The sequence below is a fragment of the Onthophagus taurus genome, chromosome 1, assembly GCF_036711975.1.
Source record: "Onthophagus taurus isolate NC chromosome 1, IU_Otau_3.0, whole genome shotgun sequence".
NCBI lineage: Eukaryota > Metazoa > Arthropoda > Insecta > Coleoptera > Scarabaeidae > Onthophagus > Onthophagus taurus.
In genome coordinates, this window is record NC_091966.1 from 34,712,521 (window position 1) to 34,737,942 (window position 25,422).

Below are 25,422 nucleotides of genomic sequence, written 5' to 3' on the forward strand. Positions count from 1 at the left end.
AATTTGTCACTAATAAGCGGCTGTCCCGATTATCCTGTGTTCCAATTAAGTAGAATTGACTGTACCTATTTATATTGGGAGAACAGATTAACAAAATTATAGATATTATATTGGGTAAATTATATAGGAGACTGTATATAAGGAATGATAGATATTTGGAATACATTTAAAGATATTAAGGAAAATAAAGAAACAAGATACTGATTTCATAAAATATAACACGTCAGCTCTTTATTTACCTTCAAAATTTTCATTTTTATAAATACAAAAACTGAAACTTTGTATTTAAAAAAAAAATATTATATTTTACAAAGCGGGTAGTAAAAAAAATCACAAACTTTTCTGTATGTTACCAAAAAAAATTTCCTTCATTTTGATCAAAGAAAATATTAGAGGTTACAGAAAAGTAATAAATACATCAATCAAATTACATTCGAAAGTCTCGGTAATAATCGGTTAATTTGTTAATTTTACTTTGTTTTTTTGTTTTAAGTTTAGTTAGTATTTAAATTTTTTTAACGCGAAATTAAGTTTCGAAGAAAAAAAAATTAAAAACAAAAAAAAGAGAAATCAATAGGCTAAGAATCGCTAAAGGAAACACATTCATATAATTCTAATCTATCTTTAGTCTTTATAGTGCAACAATTATAATCAATTATAGTAAAATTTGACTAACCTATACCGTACGAGAAAAAAAACCTATCAAATGAAAAAATATGTCATAATTTCACGTATAAATAAATAGATCTTAATACGGGGGGATATTTTGAGTATAATAAACTGCATTTTGTATTCTTTTTCTTATTTTTTCATTCCTTTTTTTTGATTTCTACACAGTAAGGAGCGCGATCTTTTAAAGTTTCACTTTTTAAAACGGAAACAATCTACATTTTGGTCCATTTATTTTTTAAATCCGCACTCCCACTATAAATATTACTGTCTCACTTACAAAAAAAAGTTAGTTTTTTTGCACAACACACCCGTCAATCATATTTTTTGTCATAATTACTTTTCGCACAGTTTCATTTGCACTATAACTTTCATAATATTTTTAATTAATTCTTAATTTCTTTTCAGTATACCTTTTTTTACCATCTTAAATATTTTTTCTTTCATCATAATCTTCTTACACTTAATGATCTACCCCTGATTTACGTCGAGCCAACCGTTCCGACCTACTTAACTCGTCTAAACAAAAAAAATAAGTATTAATAAAAATAAATTTTAAATAAAAAATTGATAATTTCCAGTACCTACTTTTACTCGTACTTGGCGTTGCAGTCACACTAATACTATTCTTTTGCGTCACTGTCGCATTTTCCCTATCTTTACTTGACCCAGCCGAAGAACTTTTCGGCAACTGCGGGATAATCGTTATTTCATCGTTGATCTTCAAGGGTTTTAACAATGAGTCATTGTTCTTACTCGAAGAACTGGAATTGTTCGTTTGTGGCGATGAAGACGACGATGAAGGCCCTTTTTTATCAATCACCCGTTTCGCGACAACGCTATGCGCCGAATATACATGATTTTCAAATTGTTTATACATTCCAAACGTCGCTGTACATACTGTACATTTATATGATAAATGGGCCGGTTTTAATGTCATGTTATGGTCTCTTGCTACGTGATTTAATAATTTCCATTGATACACCTTTAAAAAAAAGAAATGGATGTAAAAAAAACAATTAAAAATTAATGTAATAATTAAATAAGAAGAGTTTAATCAGTTGGTAGTGCATGAAGAAAAATATAATCAAAGATATATTTTCATAAAAACGGTGATTTGTTTTCATCATTAAAAAAACTCTTTCATAAACTGAAATAGAATAAAGATTAGTTATTAAGTAAAAGACAGTCTCTGTTAAATACTAAACATTGAAACTGAACCATTAAAAAAAGACATTACAGGTGCAAGAAAATACATGAAAGATTTAAAACAAAGTAAAAAATTGGATAGAGCTGAAAGATTGAAATGAGACGTACAGTATAACATAAGGAATAAAAATAAAGTGGCAATAATTACGAAATCAAAACAAGAATGGTTTAGGGGATGGAGGAGAAATGGTTAGAAATTGTTAACAAGATTTAACAATATGGCCTAGAAGACGAGAAGGATTTCAAGAGAGCACGAAAAAGCCGTTCTATAAAAGAACCTTGAAAATTAGATGAAAGGATTTATGAAATCTTGGGGAAGCCACGTCATATGATAGTGATTATTGAGAGATGTCCCAGAACGTTTAAAAACATCCGGGTTGTTGTTGAGAGATGTCAGTGACAATATTGGGGGGTGTCAGAGATGATATTGAAGAATGTTTGGAACTTTGAGGTTGATGTACCCTAAGGACGATATTTAGAGATGTTAGAGACGAATTTGAAGGTTGTCAGAAACATTGTTTTGAGTCTTTATTACAGTGGCAGGGATAATTATTAAGAAATTCCCCGAATGATGTTGAGGGATGTTCGAGGCTATGCAAAGTTATATTTAAGATAATATTTAATGTTGTTACAGACATTATTGAGGAATGATATTAACAGATATTTCGGAACGTTGAGAATTGCTTGGGATAACGATGTCAAAGACGAAATCTCTAGCATGATGGTGTTGAGAGACTAAGTTGAAAGATATCAGAGCCAATACTTAGGCATGTTTGAGGAGATTTTGAAAACTGTGAGATAATATTTGAAACAATATTAAAAAGTATCAAGGATAATTACAAAAAAAGTGCTCAGTTCTGTGATATTCTTAACAGTGTGAGGAGTGCTATACTAATTTACATTCAGGAAGCTGTTGAAAGAGACTATTAAGATAGATAACATTTAGAAATGTTCCGGAACGCTGAGAAGTGCTTAAAATGATATTGAGGGATGATGTTGAGAGTTTTCGAAGAATACCAAGGAAAATTCTCGGCGACATCGATTAACGTTAAACACGACATTGATTGAGTGTTGTAGGCAGAGATGATTAATCATATTTTCTCAAAAATTATCTTACAATTAGATTTTTAAATATTCATTGCTGTAATAAATATGCTGTGTAATAACAAAAATATTATTTCGCGCAGTGATTATATAATAAATGATTCATTTAAAAGTAAATAGATAAAAGTTAAATGTCACATTAGATACATTTAATTTTGTAAATGGATATTTTGGGAACTTAATAAAATATGATTTCATTAATTCATGTTAGTGGCATTCCTACCATTAATAAACTTATCGAATCAGTTGGATTACTGTAGAAGAATGGAGGACGATGAAATGGCGCCTAATTTAATTTACATACTTTATGCAATACTTTAACAAAATAAGAAATGAGTATTAACTAAGAATTAAAAGTGGGTCTAATAATCAATATCATTAAAACAGACTGAAAGTGATATAAATATTTCAAGAGGAAACGTGTTTCAAGAATATAGGATTATTATTTTACTAGAAACAAACAAATAATGAAAAAAGAGATCTTCTAATAAAGAAAAAAAAATTTATGGGCAACTTTTCAAATCAGCTGTCGATATTAAAGTTTTCTGAATTATCATAATGGCTTTATAAAAATCCTTAGAAATCATTCAGTGTGAACCTGTAATAAAGTAAACTCAAGTGTTGTGTCTTAACTTTTGTAGTTTTTTTCTTTTTTAACATTTTCAATTTATAAAAATCACTGTAAATTGCAAATACTTTTTCAAAATTGTTTCTTCTCTTTAACGATGAAATGATTCACTTCATCGTTTTCCCAGATTTTTTTTCAATTATAAAGATTTGGCGATATTCAATTTGCCTCAAAGGTGAACTAATCATAACAATGCAGACAATTCCTCTTCAACATTAAGCGTACAGGTCGTTATTGATGAGGTTGTGATACTGGGACTTAGATGCTGACACATTCAACACTTTTCGTGCAATTAGCGAGGTAATTCAAAACAAATTCGTTAGTTCAAGTTGCAGTGTTTTTATCACTTCGCCGAATTCACCGAAAGTTCCCTAGAGTTAAGCGTAGGAAGTACAATATTATCGATTAAAAGCTTGTAGAAAATGAAATAACGATGTTTTCAACAGTCGCGTAGAATTAAATACAAGCGAGTGTATCAAACACACGTATTAAGCGTGACGTAAATAGAGTGGGTTTAAATAAAAGGTTGTCACCTACACTTAACACGACTATTGTGGTGACGCAATGAACCGCCATACGAGGAAATTATTAAATGTAGTCGTAATTCAATCAAAAACATTAATCATCAATATCAATATTAACATTAATAAAAAAAATATGAGTCGTTGAAACAGTGTGTTAATAGATATGTCAAATATTACAAAAATTGGTATGTTCATATATGACACTAACACAATATATTCTTTCAATCGTTTCTTGTTTTTATTAAAATTAACATTTATTACCAATCTATAGAGAAAAACAATCTTTGTTTGGTGTCTCATTTACTTCTTCTCTTAGTATTTGCGTCAATTGAATTTCACAACTTCCCATGGATCCTCTTACTATATACAGGGTGTAATATAAATAGTTATACCATGGTAATACAAACAATTTTTGTTTATAAACGAATGAGGGTTAATATTTGTTAAAAATCACTTTGAGAAGAGTCCGCCCAAAGGAAGAGATGTACCAATTAGGATTTTGAAGCATCTAATCATTAGGATATTGTATGTGCCAATGTCTAAGGTATCCAAAAAAGCTACTGTTTAGTTTTCAACATTCTGGCTTTTTGTATTCATCATTAGATATAACATCTGGTGCTCAATTGATAACAACAGTACAACTCGATTTTTCTTTGGAATGTCAAATTGTTATTACAACCGAAATTAGTAGACTTCGCTTATCATTTTTGACTTGGTAACATATCTTTTAGAAACAATCTCTTATTCTCTCAATTCCAGTGTTAGTTCCTTTATCAATTCCTCTGCTAAACCATTATATCTAAAGAAGTTATGAAACTATGTTTCGTCCAGTAGTGGATGTTGAACTATTTTAAATTTGGGTAGTATTATAGTATTACAAATCCAACGACTTTTATGTAGATGTTCTCCATTATTATATAATGGATATATTTTCCTGTCTTCCATTATTTCGTAATCTCTCTCTCCTCTCCAATGTTATTTCTGCATGTCATCTCTTTACTTCTCGTCCTCACAGGACGACACAAAACTTAATAGAGGCACTAATATCAATTATCAACATTAAAAAGAGACAAACATAATAGTCATTCTATTTATAGTTATATTGCTACACTTGTAATTGATGTAAACAATAAATGTTAAAAGATTCAGATCCAAAGATTCTGTAAAAAAACTGAATGTGTAGTGATTGAGAAAAAATAGTACAAATAGTTTCAGTTACGACGAAAAATACAAGCGATTGTCTCAAGTAATGATTTAAGAAAAAATATTTTCCAACATAAAAAATTCCCTAAGTAATTGATGAAGAAGAAACATCCTTCAAACTTTTCTCCAAGATACACTCCTGCACATTTGTGCATACTAAACAAGGAACTGTTCCACCACACATAACTTCTTAAAGCAAAGTTGCATAAGCAAAAATGCGAGTTTTCAAGAAATGCAATGTAGCCTTAAATATATTTTAGGGATCTTTTGCGTAAAAAATAATAAATTTAAAGAATAATTTAATGCAAAACATTATAACCAAGATTATAACCTAATTATAAGTATTAATTTTTAACTTACTCTTCCACAAACAGGACACCGTCCAGAATCTTTACTTTTATTAGCAGCTTCTTGCATACTCGATGTAACCAAACCGTGGGAACCCAACAAGTGTCTTTCGAGCCCTTGATCGGTAAAGAATCGAAATTGGCACTTTTGGCAGTTTAACGGCGGCCGATTGTATATCATTTTCGGATGAATTTTCACCTTGTGTATCCATTGCATATGATTGCGAAGTTGTTCTAAATCTTTAATGTATCCGTCACAAATTTCGCAGATAACGAACGAATTCTTGGAATTTAAATCTCCCGGTTTCGAACCGGAAGCTGTAGATGGTGTTCCTCCCGTGGTTCTTGGTAAAGGTGTTATTGAAATACTTGGTTGGTGGACTGGTTTTGATTTGTTCTGGGCACTCTATAATTTTTTTTTAATTAATAAATTATTTATATTTATTAGATTAATGTTTTAACATGCAACAAAATTAGGATATGTTTATTTTACGTTTATTAGATTACATTGTTTTATAAGTGATAAAAAATCAAATAAATTAGTCGATTTTTTTTTTTAAATAAACATGCGATAAACCTATGACTCAAGAGTTAATTAGATTGCTTAACCTAAAAAAAATTTACATGTAAAATGATTTTAAAAAGTAAGATTTGGCATGATCTTCACTCTTTGAGTCATTGGTGAAACACCAAAGCGTAAGTTATACACCATCGGCACCAAAAATATTTGTATCTTTCTCTTTTAATTTTCAGGTTCGTACCTGAATGGTCAATGAACCGGTAGAGGATAAGTTTGGTAGCAGTGTCATTGGACTAGTGCCTATCCTACTGCCCATGTCTTGGCCACCAACCACCTGACACACATTCATTTAATAAATTGATCATATCAAAAAAAATGTTCTTATTTTAAGAATTTTTTTCTGATCTTAAAAATAATAAAATTGTTTTCCTTACCTGATAAAGTGGATTACCACCCACTTGATACGTAGTAGGTAATAAAACGGAACCACCAGCCATTGGTGTTTTATACATCAAACTAGAAGAAGACCTCATAACCGGTTGCTGTTTAACTGAATTTAAAGCAGGTCTCCCTCGACCACGATTCAAAGCGGATTGCGCGTTTTGCATTTTTTGCATGAGTTGGAATTGAGGTGCTTTTGTCATTGCTTGATACATTGCGGCAGTGGTACTGAGGGTGGCCTGTTTCATTCTAGGCACTCGTGGTATTTTAGCGGGTGGTTCCCAATCAATGGGAGGTTCCATATTACGTTCCGGTTTAAATTTACGTGCACAAGCAACTAAATGTCGGGATAATTTTCCTTTTTGATTATCTTCAAACGGACAACTTGGACATTGATGGAACGCGGGGGCCCTTTCCAACCGACCGCGAACATTGTGCTCAGCTTCCATGTGGAATAAAATATCGTGGGGACTACGTACTTCGTACGTACAAAAATTGCATTTATAAACAAAATTTTTCATGTGGGGTGTTTCTAAATGAAGACCCATCGCTAAGGAGGATTCTGTTTTAAAACTGCAATATTCACATTTTTTAATTTTCATATGATAAGGCTCGTTGTTTTCTTTTGTATATTCAAGGTTTTTGATTAATGATGTAATGGTTTTGTTGGTTTCGATATTTTTGCCTCCTTCGCGTTCGCGTTTACGTTTTTGTTGGCGCAATAAGTCGCTTTGAACGAATTCTTGTACTAAATTATGACCGATATCCATAAAGAATTTTCCGAGTGCGCTATCAAAATATGAAGGTGTTTTTTTAGCCGCCGCCGGTTCATCTAAATCAATAACTTTCTTAACATCATTTTCCTCTTTTTTCATATTATCTAATTTCTTTTCCACGTCTTCTTCTTCTTCCGAAGCTTCTTCATCATCTTCTTCTTGTTTCATTTTTTCTCGCATTTCTATGATTTCCTTTTTTAATTTTTCAACACATTCTTTGAGATCTTTCACGGGCGGTTTTTCGTATACATACGGAACTATAAATGACGGGGCTTCAACGACAAACATGTCATCTGTTAGCGAAGGTAATATGGCAGGTGTTGTTGAAGAACTACCACCACTAAGTGACGTTAATGTAGTTGATGAATTTATTTGTGTATTTGATTTAATTTGGGTATTTAATGGGATTGGAGTAATTGTTGCTCGCATATTTGCGGGATAAACACCTTGTGCGGGAAGTGCCATGGGTAAAAGGGGATTAAAAGATGTGGACTTTTGGTTAATTGGGATGGGACCACGACCTGATAAAATCGAATTAGTATCGATAATAACGAGAGTAGGTTCTTTTTTACCACTATTATTTAACGTTGATTTCGAAGCAATTTCCGCTAATCGTTTCGTATCTTTAACAACAATGGTAGACGAGCTTGAAGAAGAAGAAACTTGTTTTTTTACTTTTACATCGTTAAGCGGATCGGAAACGGCCAGAGGATCATCTGGAGGTACTTCTTCAACATCAGATTCTTCATCTGTACTCTCTTGATTATCAATGTAACTTCGCCTCGACTTTCGACTTAAATTCCTCGCACTTCTTCGCGGGGAACCAATAACAATTGTTGTTTTAGTCGTTTTCTTCTTCGGTGACGAATCTATCTCAATAATATCATCATCGTCATCCACATTATGAGGCCCTTCAGATAACGCTGGGCTATGAGACTTTCCATTTTCCTTAGGCAAACTACTATCAAGAATTTCAACGACATCACCATCTCCAGAATCATTTAAAACTTCTTTTTTACCAGACTTTGGTGACAATTTGTCATTGTCAATATTTCCTTTATCTTCATCATTTTCCTCAGATATTATATGAACATCATCATGATCATCCCTTTCCATGTCTTCATCTTCATCCTCCTCATCATCTTCTTCTTCATCATCGGTATTGTCGACTGAATGAATTTCACCTTTTTCATTTTTACCGTTCGATTGAGATGAAAGTGGAGGATTATTTTCTGGAGTTTCTATATTTACTACTTCTTCAATTTCTTCAATTTCTGTTTCTTCCATTTCCGCTTCTTCAATTTCTTCCTCTTCGCCATCTTCTTCTTCTTCGTCATCTTCAATTTCTACACTGTTATTATCAAGTTGACCATCAACTTCTTCACCATCAACATCGTCCTCATTATCCACTTCCATCGTCTCTTCCTCGTTCTCCACTTCACCTTTTTCCGATGATTTGCTACTTGTGACTTCTCCATTTAAAATTATACCATCTAGAAAACAGAAAAGGAATAGGATTTTTTTTATTAAGTTCTTATTATAAGGCGTTTATAAATGGTTCAAGAAAATAACAAATATATTTATGATACATAACATGTTTTGATGGAGTTATAAGAAGTTAATTACATAAAGAATTCCAACCTGACATAACATTTTCAGGTTATATAGGTTAAAACATTTAATCTGGAAAATAATAATCTTTAAAAATTAAATAATCTGGACTAATAAAGCTTGAAAAAGTTATGGATGTAATAATATTTTGATAGTTCTAATGCTAAAACAAGGATTTATGGATAGAAGTAAATAAAAGAAAAATGTACCTTTTGCAGTTTCCTCCTTAGAATGTATGTCGTCAACTTCTCCCATGTCAATCACAGCTGCCATAGCAAAGGTGAATCCTGTCAACACCAAATAAATGAAATCCACCTTCTTTTATTTTCAACTTGGGCCGTAATAATAATTGTACATTACGCATAATCTCTATATTACACTATACACATCCACCACGTCCTTTATGAAAAAATCAATGAACAAAGTATAAATATACGATAAAAAAGACAAAAATGGGTGTGTCAAAAATAGTGTGCTCTGTGAAACCCATTGTAGGAAAACTCATTCTTAAAATGAAATGTAAAGGAGAAATCGTTTCCAATTAGCCTTTGATTTCGATATATCATATTTAATCATGATCAAGTTAATTATAATATCTATTAATACATACTTATAAAGTAGGAAATAAAAGGTTTTTGTAACTATCTTGTGTTACACAACGTTGAATATCATTGAACTTTTTCTAGAGTTTTTTTTTTCAAAATTAATCAATTGTTACAAGATCATAAAGACCAAGAAGAACATAAAACTGCAGATGCTTATAACATCAATTAAATGTGCCTCATAGTATGAATAATTGCAATTTTGCAGGTTAATATTGAACAAGGTACAAGATGCGTCCACATTTTAAATTAGCATGTAAATATTGCATGGCTATATTTTCACAGACATATTTCATAAAGCACTTGACTTTGAATCAAATCAAAATTACACAACCACGAAAGGTTTTTTAGATATAGTTTATTATAAAAGGGAAGAAATGGCAATCAGAAACTCATCATGTTTAGATATTCTTCATCCCCTTCAAAAAAAATCAACTCTTAAAATGAATTAGGTTTGATTAATACAATAATCTCACTCTGATTAATTTATTTCTTATTTCGACCGGTTTCGAAACTCATATTCCATCATCAGGAATCGTGTCAGGTTAAGAAATTAATCTGAATTAAGAAAAACCATTTCCTTTCATAAATTAATATTATTACTTATTAAAAATACAACAAGAAAATCATGGACAATAAAACACCAATATCTATGAGAGTCTTCAATTAATATAATTAGTTTTAGCAATTTGGTGAATTTGGCAATTGAGTAATGAAGTGGTAAGAGGCGTTAAAGTATCAAAATGCGTTTACACCAACGTCAAAATGATAGAGTGTGTCCAAACATAAAGTGGTATTCGACCTGCCACTCGCGAAATTGAAACTGGTGGTGAAATATAAAACATTGCAGGTTATTTGTCCTCGATTTTTACAATAAGTTAGTGTTTATATCAATGTTGATAACAACATCTGTACCGATTCATGTAAAGAGAAAGAACTAGATAAAATTTTCGAGCAACCCTGCTAATGAGATGAATTAACGAACAATTGTATTCATATATACCAATAAAAAAACTATTGGTAACTCTTTTTAAGCTACTTGTGACGCTAAAGTACACATTCACAAATATCCAGGTATACTGACTGAGTTATTTGACCAACAAATAGTTAAATCTGATGATGCTCATTAATTTATGGAGTTTTGTACAATATTTATCTGCATCCCTCAATCGAAAGAGCTGCGTTACTTGAACCCATAGAGAAGCTTTATTATATAAAATTATACGATTAATATGTTTGTATGTATATTTAATTTTGTATCTATTTTTTTTTCTTATTTTCTATACTTTTCTATAACATTATAAATGCAACACGTGCGAAGTAAATGATAAGGTAAGGGGTGTTTCATAAACACATATAAGTATATTAACCTTTACTACGTTTATGTTACGACGAAATAAAACGATTTAGATATCAAATAAAATTTGAAATATTCTACTTTAAAACGACGGATACACGAACCGTTAAACAGTCAACGTTTTGCACAAAATTATCATAAGTTCTCTATAGCAGTGTGGGACGGTGTACCTTTTCACTGAAAGCAGAAACTGCCAAATTTCCATATATATTAGACCAATATAACACTTGTCTTGAAATGAATTAATTTTCAAAATCGAGCGCAAACTTTAAAAAAACTTAATCTTAATATCTGAACAGAAATAAATATAATATATTTTGTTAACACAAAATTCAATAATTCCAACATTTTTGTTTATTTTCTTGTGTTCTTGTTACTTAATTTTAAATTTGGTCTAAATTAGACTCAATTCATAGATCTTTATCAACTTTTGGGCTAAATTAGATCAATCAGAAGTGGCACTTAACTCGAATACATATCGAAGTTTTTTCAAATAAACTTAAACATTAAATAAAAATATAAGATTAATTGTCTCATATTAATGTGGGTTTATAAATACGAAAAAAAAAATCGGATATAAAAATTCAATTTTTAGGATAGGCGTTTTGCAAATATTGTTAGTGAAGTATAAAATCTACTAAAAAATACGAGAAAATTTAGTGTGTGTTAACAATCGAAGGATTTTGATAGGAATTCATATAAAATCCTTTACAATACATGAATAGTAAATGTGCAATTATTTGAAAGAAAATCCGCAACACTCACTTAGCTTAAGGCTAAAAAATCTTGAATAAACAAGCGACCAGAATAAATTACAGTTTGCCATATAATTATACATAAACATTTGGACCCAACCCAAATGATGGAAAAGTGTTTCGATATAATCAAAAAAATTCACCTATATGGACTAAATTTAGAAACACTATCCATTCAGCAGACCACAGGAACATCTACCAAACTAGACCCAATAAGTTATTAAGGGAACATACTATAATTTAAAGAAAAATTTAACACATACAGTGCTTTCTAAAGAAACATATTTCAGCTAAGGTTACAGATACATTATCAGATTAACTGTACAATAAATAAAAACACTGTTTTGGTTAATCTTCCATACGTATTCTGAACCAAGATACAGTTTTTAGCCATGCTATTGCAGTTTTGGCAAAACCGAAGCAGAAAAAGAAAAGATGACAATAAGAGAAAATTTTGAAGAGGAAGGGCAAAAAAGCTTCTTCATCAAGAATTATAATAATCTAAGCATTGAACCCTTCAATTACAAGACCAAATTTACTCGAGATTTAATTCAAACAGATTGGGTAATCACAAGTAGAGGTTGTTGTAAACTAATCTTTCCAACGGAATTTAGTGGACAACTGACGAAGTGCATTTCGATCTTTCTGGAGTACCAAATAAGTAAAATTTTCAAGGATCTCTTCACAATCTACGTTACAATTTAATGTATTTTGCAATGTGTAAGCATCAAAAAGAATGATTTTGTTAGAAAGGTGAAGTTATACTGTACTAATTAAAAAACAAGAGGAATCAATATAAATGCATTTTGGACAACTCAACTTCCACTAATCTCCTTATGAAAAGTTGCTTGTTAAATGGCTTCTTGCGTCACATGGTTTGAAAATCTGGAAACTTTTATTGAGTAAGTACTTAAAGCAAAAACTTTTAAAATTCGTCCTCGAATCGTAGATGAGCTCAATAACAATATGAGGAAATTGCGGGAATTCTTCCAGACGTGCTAGTGAGAGCATTAACCAAGATTTACACAATATAATTCGAAATAATATATTATTAATAATGTATACGAGCTTTTGAAAATAGATCCAAGTTCAGTTTACAATTGATTAAACACATTTAGAACATTTTTAATTGAACTAAGTCATAAAAGGTTCAGTAGTATTTAGAGCAAAACGGGCCTAATTTAGTATCATACATGATAAGGTGGTTATAGTGTTTGCAGGTGATTTGCAGTTTCACAGAAGTGTTTTGTTCTGAGAAATAAGACACCAAATGAATTCATATGTACTTATATCAAGATATTTCTGGATACTTGAAAAGGTGTAGGTAGCTGGAATGTGTTTTGGAATTTTGAGATTAACATCGTTTATCAATATAGCTATATATAAAAGCTATTGCTTTAGGAAGAGTTGAGTAGAGCATCAAGTAGACCATGATAAAATAAATAACTCAAGAATACTAAAGATATCAATCTTAAAAGAAATTCAGTTTAACTTTTGATGTCATAATAAAATTATAACGGTTATTTATATTGCAAAACAAACATTGACTTATCATTTTACTAGGTTTTAAGATCATAATTTTAGATAATTGAACTTTGGCTTCTGGGTATACAATCATTTGTATGCCAAGTAGCAGCAAATGTGTTTAAGCAGCATTTCCTCCTGTGAGATTGTGCTAAACCTATTAAGACGATGAAATATAACTGGCAAGTAACAAACATTGATGTTGTTAATACCAAGCAAAGATTATAGTTATTATCCACCAGTCAATAATGTTCATATACTTCAAGATGATGCAGAAGAGGAAGACTAAACAGATTACTATGCAATGTCATGTTATAATGTTTATCATGATTATTTTTTATGTTACTGTTGATAATAATATAAAAGTCCATAAATCTGTATTATTTTTGTAATCTTTTGAATGTTACTAATATTTCCTTCTTTTAAAATTTATTTTATTAGAATGTATTACTAAAATAACCATACCCCAAAGCAACCAAATCGAATGTTTTCTATTTAAGTGCACCACAAACTAACCATTCTATCCACAAACTATTAGCCATATTATTCAGTAATAATTTAGGTTCGTTTCATATGCTTTTGTTGTTTACTAAATAGTTTCTCAACAGGATTAAGTGAACTTCACACCAAAGGTACAAACCTCATTATACTAATTTCCTAAATTAATTTTTTCTTTAACTCATACCAGTTTCTTACAACTCAAGTGGAAATATGGTACTCCATTATGCCACACCCTGTATTGTTGTGGTTTCAGCTTCAGGTAAAAACAGAGAAATAGAGAAAATCAATTTTAGGCATCTAAATTCCAAATAGTTTTCCTCCATTATTCAAATTGATATAATGTAATGTCAGTAAGAATCTTATTCCTGCATACACTAGAAATGTAGAATTAGAAATGTATGAACAAATCAATACAGAAACTTACCATAGATTCTTATAGTTTTACTGTTTTTTTGTATAGAATATGGAATTATTATTATAAAATGAAATTAATTAATACATCCATATAGTCTTTCAACAATAACAATTTGGTTAACAATAATTTCCCAATTGGTAAATATTTCTTTTATTGTTACATACAGAAAAGTAGAGGTCCTCCATAGTGTTTTTGTTTCATCCCTTTGATTTTCTCTATTTTTCAGATTTATCTCAAGTTGAAACCACACATACATCATCAATTAAATAGGACATGTTCTCTATTGTACAACAATCATACTCATGCTAAGTAGGTTGAATTCTGTATTCACCAAATAGGCCCAACTAATTACTTAAAAGAAATAAAATAAAGAGTTGTGTTAACTCAAAAATGTTATAGGAGAGAAGAATTCTGAGTTCAATATGATTTCCATGTATATAAATTTTCATAAAAATGTTGCCTGTACTTAAATGTAAAGATTAAATTTATCAATATCATGAATTAACACCACCTCACAAATTCAATTCCAAATCAGTTGAATCTTGATTTCTTTATGAATTTTCCTTTAATATTACACAAAGAACACTTTAGATGCATTAATAAACACTCTTCCAAAATTATAAAACATAACTCGAAAAGTATTTTGGGAAATCAAAGATTCTCTGGAGCACAATCCATTACATTTTAGTGTTCAAACCAACACAATTGCTGAATTAGGTGGCGATTTAAAGAATGTGTACAACTCATTGTAGGTTATAATTAATCGAAAATAGTGAACATTTTTTTAGTTTTTTGTTAATTATAAAAGAATTAACATAAAAATGATGATTGGAAAATCTTCTATTCTCTCATTTTGTTTTAAAATGAGTTGTTCTACATCCATATATCTAAAATTTTCATAAAAATGTAGTCTGTACTTAAACATAAAGATTAAATTTATCAATATTTTCAATTAACAACATCACCTCACAAATTCAATTCCAAATCGGTTGAATCTTGATTTCTTTATGAATTTTCCTTTAATATTACACAAAGAACACTTAAGATGCATTCGTAAACATTCTTCCAAAATTATAGAACGTAACTTGAAAAGAATTTGGATTCTCCGGAGCACAATCCATTACATTTTAGTGTTTGAACCAATACAATTGCTGAATTGGGTGTTAATTAGAGCAATTTAAAGAATGTGTACAACTCATTGTAGGTTATAACTAATCGAGAATGGAGAGCATCTTTTTGATATTTTGTTAATTATAAAAGAATTAACGCATAAAAATGATGATTGGAAAATCTTCTATTCTCTCATTTCATTTAAAAATGAGTTGTTCTACATTTTTGGCACACTACTTTTGAAACACCCATATAAAGAATAAAGTAACAAAACCCACCAATTCACACTTCTTTTAATGATTGTCTATTTAATAAAGTTCAATTAATAACAAAGATTACTGAAACTTATTAATTAAGAAAAACAGTTATTATTCTTGAGGTAAAAAGAAGATTCTTCTTTCCAAGAGAAAATGATAACAATTTCCAGCGCTACCAACATAAATTTCTCTCCTCCTCTCTCCTCACACTTTTAGCAGCCTTTTTAGTAACAATTTACTACAAGTCATTAGAGACGACGTTAACCTCTCTTTTCATCGAAGGATAAAAAAAGTTCCAAATTTCTTTTCGTTAAATCTCCTTATTGAATTTTCCGACGTGTTTTTTTTTATAGAAATAAATTTCAATTGATAATCGTAATTCCCGCCTTCAATTTTTAATTTTTCACAATCGACAAAACCTCAAAACAGCTGCGGAAACACCACCAATAGTAGAGTAGGCTGTCGTAAATACCCGAAGTGAGAACGCGGTAGGCGAGTTTCAAAAACGACCCCTTATAAGCGTTAAACACTACGTCCGTTTTAATTTTATGCAAAACATTGAACCACTTGTTTCTATCGCGTACGTCGAATACACCAACACCGATTAAACCAGACGAAAACACCGCGAGAAACGCGAAAATCTTAGAGACGCAGCGGTAACCCCAGCGCCGCACACTACACTCTCTGCCAATATGGCGTCTAACGGTACGTCACGTGACCAAAATAGTGACGTAGACCATCGTTGAATACGATGTCTTTAACATTTTTTTTTTTATGTTACGTAAGACATCTCGTTAATTTGTGATATAATTATTTATTGTAAAAGATTTTTAAAACAAAAAAGGTTATAAAGTTTTGGTAAGGGCCACTTTTGTTGTGGGGATTTTTGGTTTGTTAAGTTCTTTTTTGTTTTAATTTAAATTTCAAATTCCCGCCTTTTTGATTAATTAACAATAAGTTTTATTAAACAAATTCATAAACATCTTATTTGATATTATTACGATTATTTCGAAATTGATTTTGCTAATTCAATTTTTTTTTAAATAAGATCAAACATAACCTCAAAATCAAATAACCATATTTTTTTAATTAATAATAATAAATAAATTTGTTAAAATTATTAAATTGTTAATACGAGATGTTTCTTTAAAACATTAATTTATGTTACAACATGATAAAAGATGATTTTAAAACATTTTGAAATCATCTCATAATTTTGGGGTTAAAATTGGTTATTATTGTGGTGATTATATACTTTTTTGTTATTAATGATGAGTAAAGAATATGAGGGGCGTAGTTGTGATGCGGAGAATGTTGCTGCTAAAAGGAGGAACACCGAGGAGGAGAACCTGGCCGCGTTCACTTCGAAGCGACCACCCCCCTTTCTAAAAATGGTTGGGTCCGAACCTCATTTTGTTCATACACAACTACACACACAATCCAGATCTATCTAAATTAATTTTTTCTTAACGTCATCAATGTTTTTCCCTTATTTACATTAATAATAAATGTATTGTTACAAAACCGCAAAAAAATCTAAACGAAATCATCATTTTTGAACAAAACAAAAAAATTAGACAATTTTCGCTTTATATCTCATTTCTACCTCTATTTGTTTATTTATAATCCTGTAATTTTTGGAATTTCTTTCTATTTGTTTTTGCAATATTTGGTTTTTAATAAATTAATGCAATGAAATTAAATTGTTTGAAGGGCCATATCGATTTTATACGAAAATATTGTGTGCGAAACGGGGCCTAATAATGTATAATTTGGGAGAGGGAGAAATGTATGACGTGTAGAATAAATCAGGTTGAATACAGGAATTATATGGAAGTAACACTTAATTTAAACCTTCATTAAATTCAGTTTTAAATAATATCATTAAAATAAAAAAAAATTTATAAATTTTTGCAATTGTAAAAGTAGTATACAGGGTGGTTCGCACAAATTTAATGAACCATATACATCTTTTAAGTCACCTATAAACGCCTCCACCACACCAGAGAAATAACACCCTCATAAAACTCTCTAAAAATCATGGATTTGTCATCAACTGTTCAATTTAATTTATTACATTTTTATGTCAAATCTTTTTCCATCCGTATACAGATGTTTTCAAACTTACCCAGGATTTAGACAATTTATGACACTACTTAACAGTCACACCTGTCTACGCAAATACAAAAAGAAGAATATGCCGCCAGTATTTCTTAAAGGTACGTGAAAGAATACAGAAGACCATGATTCCTATAATTATTAATTGAAAAACTGTTTCGATTAGACCTCAAAATTTCGAATTCCATATCCAGGCAAGATTTGGACAAGGTGGATAGGATAGCCATATAGAAGGCAGAACTAGAGTTGCAGATGTGTTTCTGCAGAAATTTTGAATGTGCGTATTTTGGAATATGGTGATTCGAAATGTTGCCAAATTTTCCGTTTTTCTGATATTAAGAGGCACTTGGAACTTTATTGAAATCTTTCTTTCAATGCGAGTTCATCTGTATGTAACAGTTTATGTTTGAAGTATTCAGAAAGGTCTTTCCCAACTTACCAAAGATTTAGACAATTAATGAATTAAACAACGTGTCTACTAGCCTGTCTACGGAGAGTAGAATACGACGCCAATATTTCATAAAGGCAGAATAAGAAGACCATGAACCCTATAATTACTAAGTGAAAAACTATTACACCCCAAAATTTCGAATTCCATATCCAGGCAAGACTGGGACAAGGTGGATAAGATAGCTATAGATAAGGCAGAACGAGAGTTGCAGAAGAGCAAGAAAACACCAATTGAGAAATTCAAGTCATTAGAACGTTAAACACAGATTAACCGATCCAGCGCTCTACTGACAAAAGAAGAAATAGAAGAAATTACCGTCATTTCTTCTTCTGTCAGTACTTCTTCTGCCAAAAAAGGAAATTATGTGTGAAGTAGGGATAGCTATCGTCAAGATGTCAGCGACAAAGGCTGAAGACTAAATCACGAAAGTTCAACTTGACAGTTGGTGAAAGAAAAGCTTTACGTATAAGAAAGAGAACGGAGTCATCCTGCTTGCAGACAAAGGTAATATTACCATGGTGATCGCATATGATATGATAGGGTAGAAAGGAATATCCGAACAAAATTGAAACTCTGTTGGATTCAGACACCTACAGCAAAATTAAAATGATTCTCATGAATAAAACAGTTAGGACGATGAAGAACCTAATTAAGTCGGCGGATATTCCACCGCAGGAACAGAAAAGCCTGTTTGTACAAATAAAACTAGCACCAAGGATATATGATTTATCAAAAAACCTTAAGCCAGACGTTTCACTGTAACCTATCGTAGGCGCAATTAACTCAAACATATCAGTTTGCGAAAAACTTTACCTTATCGGTATTTACAGAAAATACGGTCTCCACCGTTAAAGATACAACTCATTTTGTGGAGTGAATTGGCAGTATATTCCTTGATCTACGAGACCTATAAGTCAATTTCGACGAGGAATCATTTTTTTACAAAAGTGCTGGTAAAACATGCTGGGAAGTCTACATGCCGTTATCACCAATCATCTCCAACTTCTATATGGAGCTATTTGAACTGGCTACGATACGTGGATGATACTTCTGTCATCTGGAAACATGGCAAAGAAAAGCTTGAGAATATCTAAAACCATTTAAACAGCCAGCATCCAATGATAAAGTTCACCATGAAGGAAGAAAAGTACAAACAGCTATCTCTTCTTGATGTATCCATAATCAGGACCAACAATTGACAACTCTTCATCACACCACCACACACAACAGAAGGTTATACAATGAAGGATATCCACCGGGTCAAGAAGGAAAAGAAGTTTCAGATAACAGATATGGTAACTAGTAACTAGTCAAGAACCTGACTTGAAAGGAACATCAGATTATGAAAAACAGGGCAGGTAGCAGTCGTAGAACTATACCTCAAAATAGACTTCGAGAAGACCAAAATATTTGCGGGGCACCCACTACCACCTGAGGATGACCAGAGAGGGTACTAGAAATGTATCATTATGAGAACAACATCACTAGAGAAGATAATATGGAGTTTAGCTGAACCTGGAAGACTTTGCTGGATTTAATTAAAAAAAAAGGAAAGATATCAAGTTACGAAAAAAAAAACCTTCTTTTCCACAAAGTGAAAGATTTTACTTTCTTACATGCAGATGCAAACTTCCGAAGCAGAGGAAAACGTTGGATGCATCATTAGTGTCGAACGCTATAACGAACTATATCGAATGTTTATTGGAAAGAGAATGAAAATCTTTACATCTTTTGAGTTGAGAGTTGGATATACATACATTATTGATTGAAATCTAAAACTTCATTAAATGGGACACGTAGTGAACTACGGTTGAGCTTAAGCAAGGATCTTGGATGAACGCAATTTCACAAAATATGTTGCAAAAGAGTCGGTAAGCGTTACAAGGTATCGCTTGAAAAAGGGAATATGAAGCAACTACATTCAGGAAAATACAGTTCCCCTCTAATCCAAAGATTTTTCTCATTCATAATGGTCTTTTAATAAACATCTCCTTCTCAAACGTAACCTACTTCAAAATTCTCAAAATGTGGATGATACTGCACTTTGCAGAAACATATATATTGCATCCAGTTTGGTAAGTATATCGCAGAAACGCATTAGATGCAGCAAGCGTTAAGATTCGGCAATGACTTGAAGTTTTTTTTTGTATATAACATCTCTTCTAAGTTATGTTAAACTTAAATTTAGCTTATTATAATCGACGCGAAGGAACTGACTACGCCATTGATTTTATTTTCTCTCGTTTTAAAAAACATAATCACGGAATTGCAGTTATTTTTTAAGTGTTCAAACGATGAAGTGTTCTTCAGCTTGATGTTAAATAAATGTGGATATCATTTATATTTGTGTTGTACAAATAATACTTATTGAAGTATGAATACCTACAGACGTTTTCGCCAAAAACTGATTATACTAAAAAAAATAATTAACTACTCATTTTAAATATGTACATCCGTCCATAAAAATGTAAAAAATTTGCCGGGGATTTTAAAAATTCTCTTATTTCGTAGAAGTGTTGCATAAAATCAACAAACTTTACCGTATTTCCTTTTATAGAATGATTTCTGAGATATCGAACCTCAAATCCAGGGGAGTTCCTAGCGTAAATTTCTCAAATATACTGTATGAGATCAGTGCGATATGGTACGTCACAAATGAAGAGGGACGAGGTACGAAAAAGCATACCCATGAATCACCCTGTATTGTTGAACTTGACTCATAAAACATTTTTTAAGCTATTACCGTAAAGGTAATCGAACAAATTATAATGGGTTAATTTCATCAAGTATTTTATAATTAAAAATATTATATGCACATGGTGGTAACAATTTTTTTTTCTCAGTCTTAATTAAGCCACCGGGGCATCTGCTAAGACGTTTGTGTTAAAAAAAACATAACTTAATGACCTTCATGTATAAATAACTATTTTCTTCAAACGTTGCTAAATACGATTGCTAAAAAGATTCATATCTGTTTTTAAAATTACAATTCATAGAACTTCGTCTTGGTTTGTAGAGTTTTTGTCCTTGAGATGTCATTTTTATCAAGGTCGATAAAGCTGTATAGAATTTTAAAGTTGTTCCAGAATGTTCTAAAGCTCATAAAGAACAACAACTTCTAGTAAAAAAGGAAAATTCGATTTGTGATAAGAATGCGACAAATCGAAATAGATTTTTTTGAACAATATTAAGTGTTTAAATTTATTTATATTGCGCTAGGCAAACTTCATTCCGCGAAATCGAAATAGTTATCTTGTATGTTGAGTTTATCTGTGAAAATAACAATAGCTCGGCTGAAAATTCTCCATTATGGTAATATATCTGTATAACGATATCTCAGAAACAAGGAATTTTGATTAAGACTGATATGTTTTTTGGAACAATAACTATTTGAAGTACCCAGAAAACGGTATTTAGAACAGATATCGCAAGAATTTCCCACCGATAAAATTCTACTTACTCGAATTTACGAAGGTTAAAATGACCTTAATAAAGTTTTGTAATAGTGTATCTTTTTCTTAATAATTAATAGCAAGACTAAATTTGTAATATGGATTATTTTGTTGGAAGATAACAAAAAGATAACTTTACACATATATTAATATTGTAGTGGTAAATTGAATTCCTTATTGAACATTACTACTTAATACTTACAACTTAATTTATGTAGATATGAAATGACATTTATCTCGCTAATGGTGAAGGAAACCCCAGGTCTCAAAAAATATTAAAAAACATAACTCATACACGGAGTAGGTTGTTGCGGATGGTTTCGACCTTGTTTCTTATTTTAGTAAATACACGATTAACTGTTATGCGATCTGTCAGTAATGTTCGTGCAGCAACGTATCCTTGATTCGTTTTCGAGTTGGACAATTATGTAACGGTCAAATTTTGAAGTTAATGTACATAACTTTCATAACTGATCAACTGCAATGTAATCATGTCTAACGTGACGTCATATAAGTCAACGTGATTAGGTGCGCAAACCTATGTAGGTTAGAAGAATATTAAGTTCGAACCATGCAAGAACGCGTAAACCGTTAATCTCTAAAGTTAACGTTGAGAAACGTTTAGATTTTTCCATAAAATATAAAAGATAAAGACAGCGATTTTTGGAAACAAATCAATTTTAGTGACGAAAGTAAATTTAATGTATATGGAAGAAAATCTAACGAAGAGTTAAAATAGGAAAATAGTACTTACTATGTACTGTAAATCATGGTGGTGGAAGTGTCATGGCATTTATAGAAGGTATTATGGAGCAGCGGAACTATTATTATCCTGCTGGATCTTCCAGCAGGATAATGACCAGAAGCACACAGCTACAAATTAATATGAAGTCCTATAATGTACGGAAGCAGTTTGACCATCCACCTCAATCATTGGCCATAAAAGCTATAGACTATATTTAAGAAGGATAAAGGGAAAAATACTTTCTATGTACTTTTTAACTGGTCTTTAATTACAAAAATTGTAGTGTGACTAGTTTCGGCTTTATGCCATCTTCAGAGACTATGTCAAAATATTCAGAACGTTCAAGACTTTTAACACAACCTTGTGTGTGTTTTATTTTGATACTTTAAACCCTTAACAATATTTTGACATAGTGTCTGAGGATGGCATGAAGCAAAAACTAAGTCAGGCTGGAATTTTTTTAATAAAAGACCAGTTAAAAAGTACATAGAAATTATTTTTTCCACTTATACAATTACTGGTGAAATGGATTTCAATTATAATTCCTTTATTTACGAAGAACTTTATCGTCGGATTCGAAGAGCAGATATAAAAACAAAGATTAATCTAAGAATAGGGTGAAATTCCAAATAATATTTGCGAAAATTTGATTCTATTCAAAAGGGATTCAACAAAATACGGATACATTGCGTAGATTTCCTGCATATTGTACTTTTGAGTACAGCTGTATGACCATTTTTGTGTGGTACATTTTAGCGTAAATACTTTTTTTCTTAAAAAACTTCTTTTGAATGTGCTTTCTTTTTGTTAATAATAACTTTCTATATAACAGCGCTCCCTTTTCTTTATTTTGTTGTAACGATTTTGTATACGATATACTTTTAACTCGTATTTTGCATAGTGTATGAAGACTTTTGAGAGTCATTGTATGTTAAATATGGTTCAATTGTTCAGTTTATGTTAAATATTGCTGGAATTTAACGCAAATAAAGTAAATTTTATATCAAAAAATCTTATTGATGGCAAAAATTTGATTTTTTGCTTACTTTTTTTTTTTAATCAGAATGTTTGATTTAAAACTTTCAGGTCAAGTATCTTTGGAATGGGTTGATATATTCTGGTTTTGTAAGAAGTTGTTGCTAGAGTTCGTAAATGACTTTAGTTCTGAACTATTGTTATTATTAATTGTACAAAAATAAAGATGGCGCTGCAGTGAAAAGAAACATTCCCTTCGACATGAAGTTTTTATTAGGTGCAAGTGATAGAACATTGAAAACTGTGCAAGTTTCGTTATCAACGTTGATTTGAAAAACTTAGTAGTTTCGAAGATATTTAGTATTAATACTAAGATTATTAAGAAGATAAGTTAAATATAATTTTAATTTATGATGAATATATTTATGGTAAATATCCCGGTAGACTAGTTCCACACCAAAAAATGTTCATAAATTTATGCACAAACCCTACCAATTTTTGAATATTTAAGAAACAGAAACGACAGAGAGAAAAACGACTTCGAGATGATGTAATGGTCTTGCAAATAATAAATAATAACTCGCATAAATCATTGCGGCAACTAAGACAACAAATAAATTTTTGCCATAAAGAGACAACTTTCTCAATAACATTCTGTGGTGCAACGAAAGTCGTTTCCATAATAATGGAATAGTATGCAAGCAAAAACAATCAATATTGGTCTCAAGACAATCTGAGTTGGACCGTACAAACAAATAATCAAACAACCTTATAATCAACAAATCACCGTGACCTGCAGTTTCTGCAGAACAACCACCCTGAGCTGCTGAATGTTTTGCTGGGCGCATTAGAAAGATCGACGTGGTTTCAACAAGATGGTACTAATAGTCCTGTTAGAGTGTGTAATGTAGAATTGGTAAGACGATTCGAATTGTGCGTGCATGAAAATGGAAGTAATTTTGCAGTTATTACAAGTTTTTTTTTGTTGTTCCAATTATTATTATGCTGAAAAATTTATATGGTAACCTAAAATGTAATGCTGTTTTTTATTTTCTTAATTAGTTTTATTAATGTTTTATTGTTTATGTTAATGTATAATGTTGTGACCTTCTTGTTGGTTTATATCAACAATTTTATTTCAATTAATGTTACATATCTTCGAATCTACTAAGTTTTGAAATCAATGTTAATAAAGAAAGTTGCACAGTTTTTAATGTCACATTGCACCTAATAGTTTCTTTTGACTGCAGTGACATCTTTATTTTTGTATAATGAATAATAATCTAACAACAACTTCTTACAAACTAAGTGAAACACCCTGTATTTTATGATTGTGTAAACCTGACCTTAGAAACCTTGATTATGTATATACCGATATTTTATACATTATATATCCTAGGGATAAATCCCCACTACATCCGGATGTCAACATATCGTTTTCGATTTCCGGTTGTATCATGATATAAACCCACAATATTTAAAACAGCTTTAAATCTTTTTATATAAAAAAAGTTAATTTTTACCTTGCTTTTTTTTTCTTAAATATCTTCTTCTTCGTCCGCGTCGAAAGACAACAAAACCTTTTTATTTTTCGATCCTTTCGACTTCTTAGCTTTTGAATCGTCTTTCGAACATGCACCCCTTTTTTTCCCTTTAGAATCCTCACTCTCTGAAGTTTCTCTACTTTTACTTTTTAAAGATGAAGGCACTTTGAATTGAATAGGTTTTGTTAAATCAGCGGGAGTTTCTTCTTCTTCTAAAAAAAGATTAAAAGCAAATAACCTAAAATTGAAATCTTCCAAAAAAAAAATAAAACATCTAAATGACAGATTATGTCAAAATAAACGTCAAATTCAAAATTGACAGTTTTACATAATTTAAACATTTTTAATTTTGTATAATTAATGATAATTGCGCTTTGTGATATCAAAAATAAACAAATTTAATATTTACTTTATGATTAAATCAGAAAATTCTTTTAATATCGTTTGTTTTATCACCCTAAATTATTTCCGGGTCAATAAATTTTCAATTTTTTTCGCTTTCACCAATTTCAGCGATATTTTTGGTCCTGAGCAAAAGTTAAAGCAAGAAAGAGAGAAGCAAAGAAAAAGGTTGAGACTGTACT

At 30.8% G+C, this 25,422-nt stretch overlaps 1 protein-coding gene across 6 annotated transcripts; it reads right to left on the bottom strand.

The window, feature by feature from the left end:
• Nucleotides 1-200: 200 nt before the first annotated feature.
• On the bottom strand, nt 201-25,050 carry LOC111425728 (zinc finger protein MEP-1). Of its 6 annotated transcripts, none has more exons than XM_023059950.2 (7): nt 24,818-25,050; nt 9,242-9,319; nt 6,639-8,914; nt 6,446-6,538; nt 5,698-6,090; nt 1,258-1,654; nt 201-1,188 (listed from the first exon to the last, which is right to left on the bottom strand). In XM_023059950.2, the coding sequence occupies exons 2-7, from the start codon at nt 9,303-9,305 to the stop codon at nt 1,133-1,135; spliced, it is 3,279 nt and encodes a 1,092-aa protein (XP_022915718.2). In that variant the 5' UTR covers nt 9,306-9,319; nt 24,818-25,050; the 3' UTR covers nt 201-1,132. The 6 variants fall into 6 exon arrangements, with proteins under 6 accessions (XP_022915718.2, XP_022915717.2, XP_022915719.2 ...); XM_023059949.2 differs by having other exon boundaries at nt 9,242-9,431; nt 24,818-25,032; XM_023059951.2 differs by lacking the exon at nt 24,818-25,050 and adding an exon at nt 15,575-16,240.
• Nucleotides 25,051-25,422: the final 372 nt, after the last annotated feature.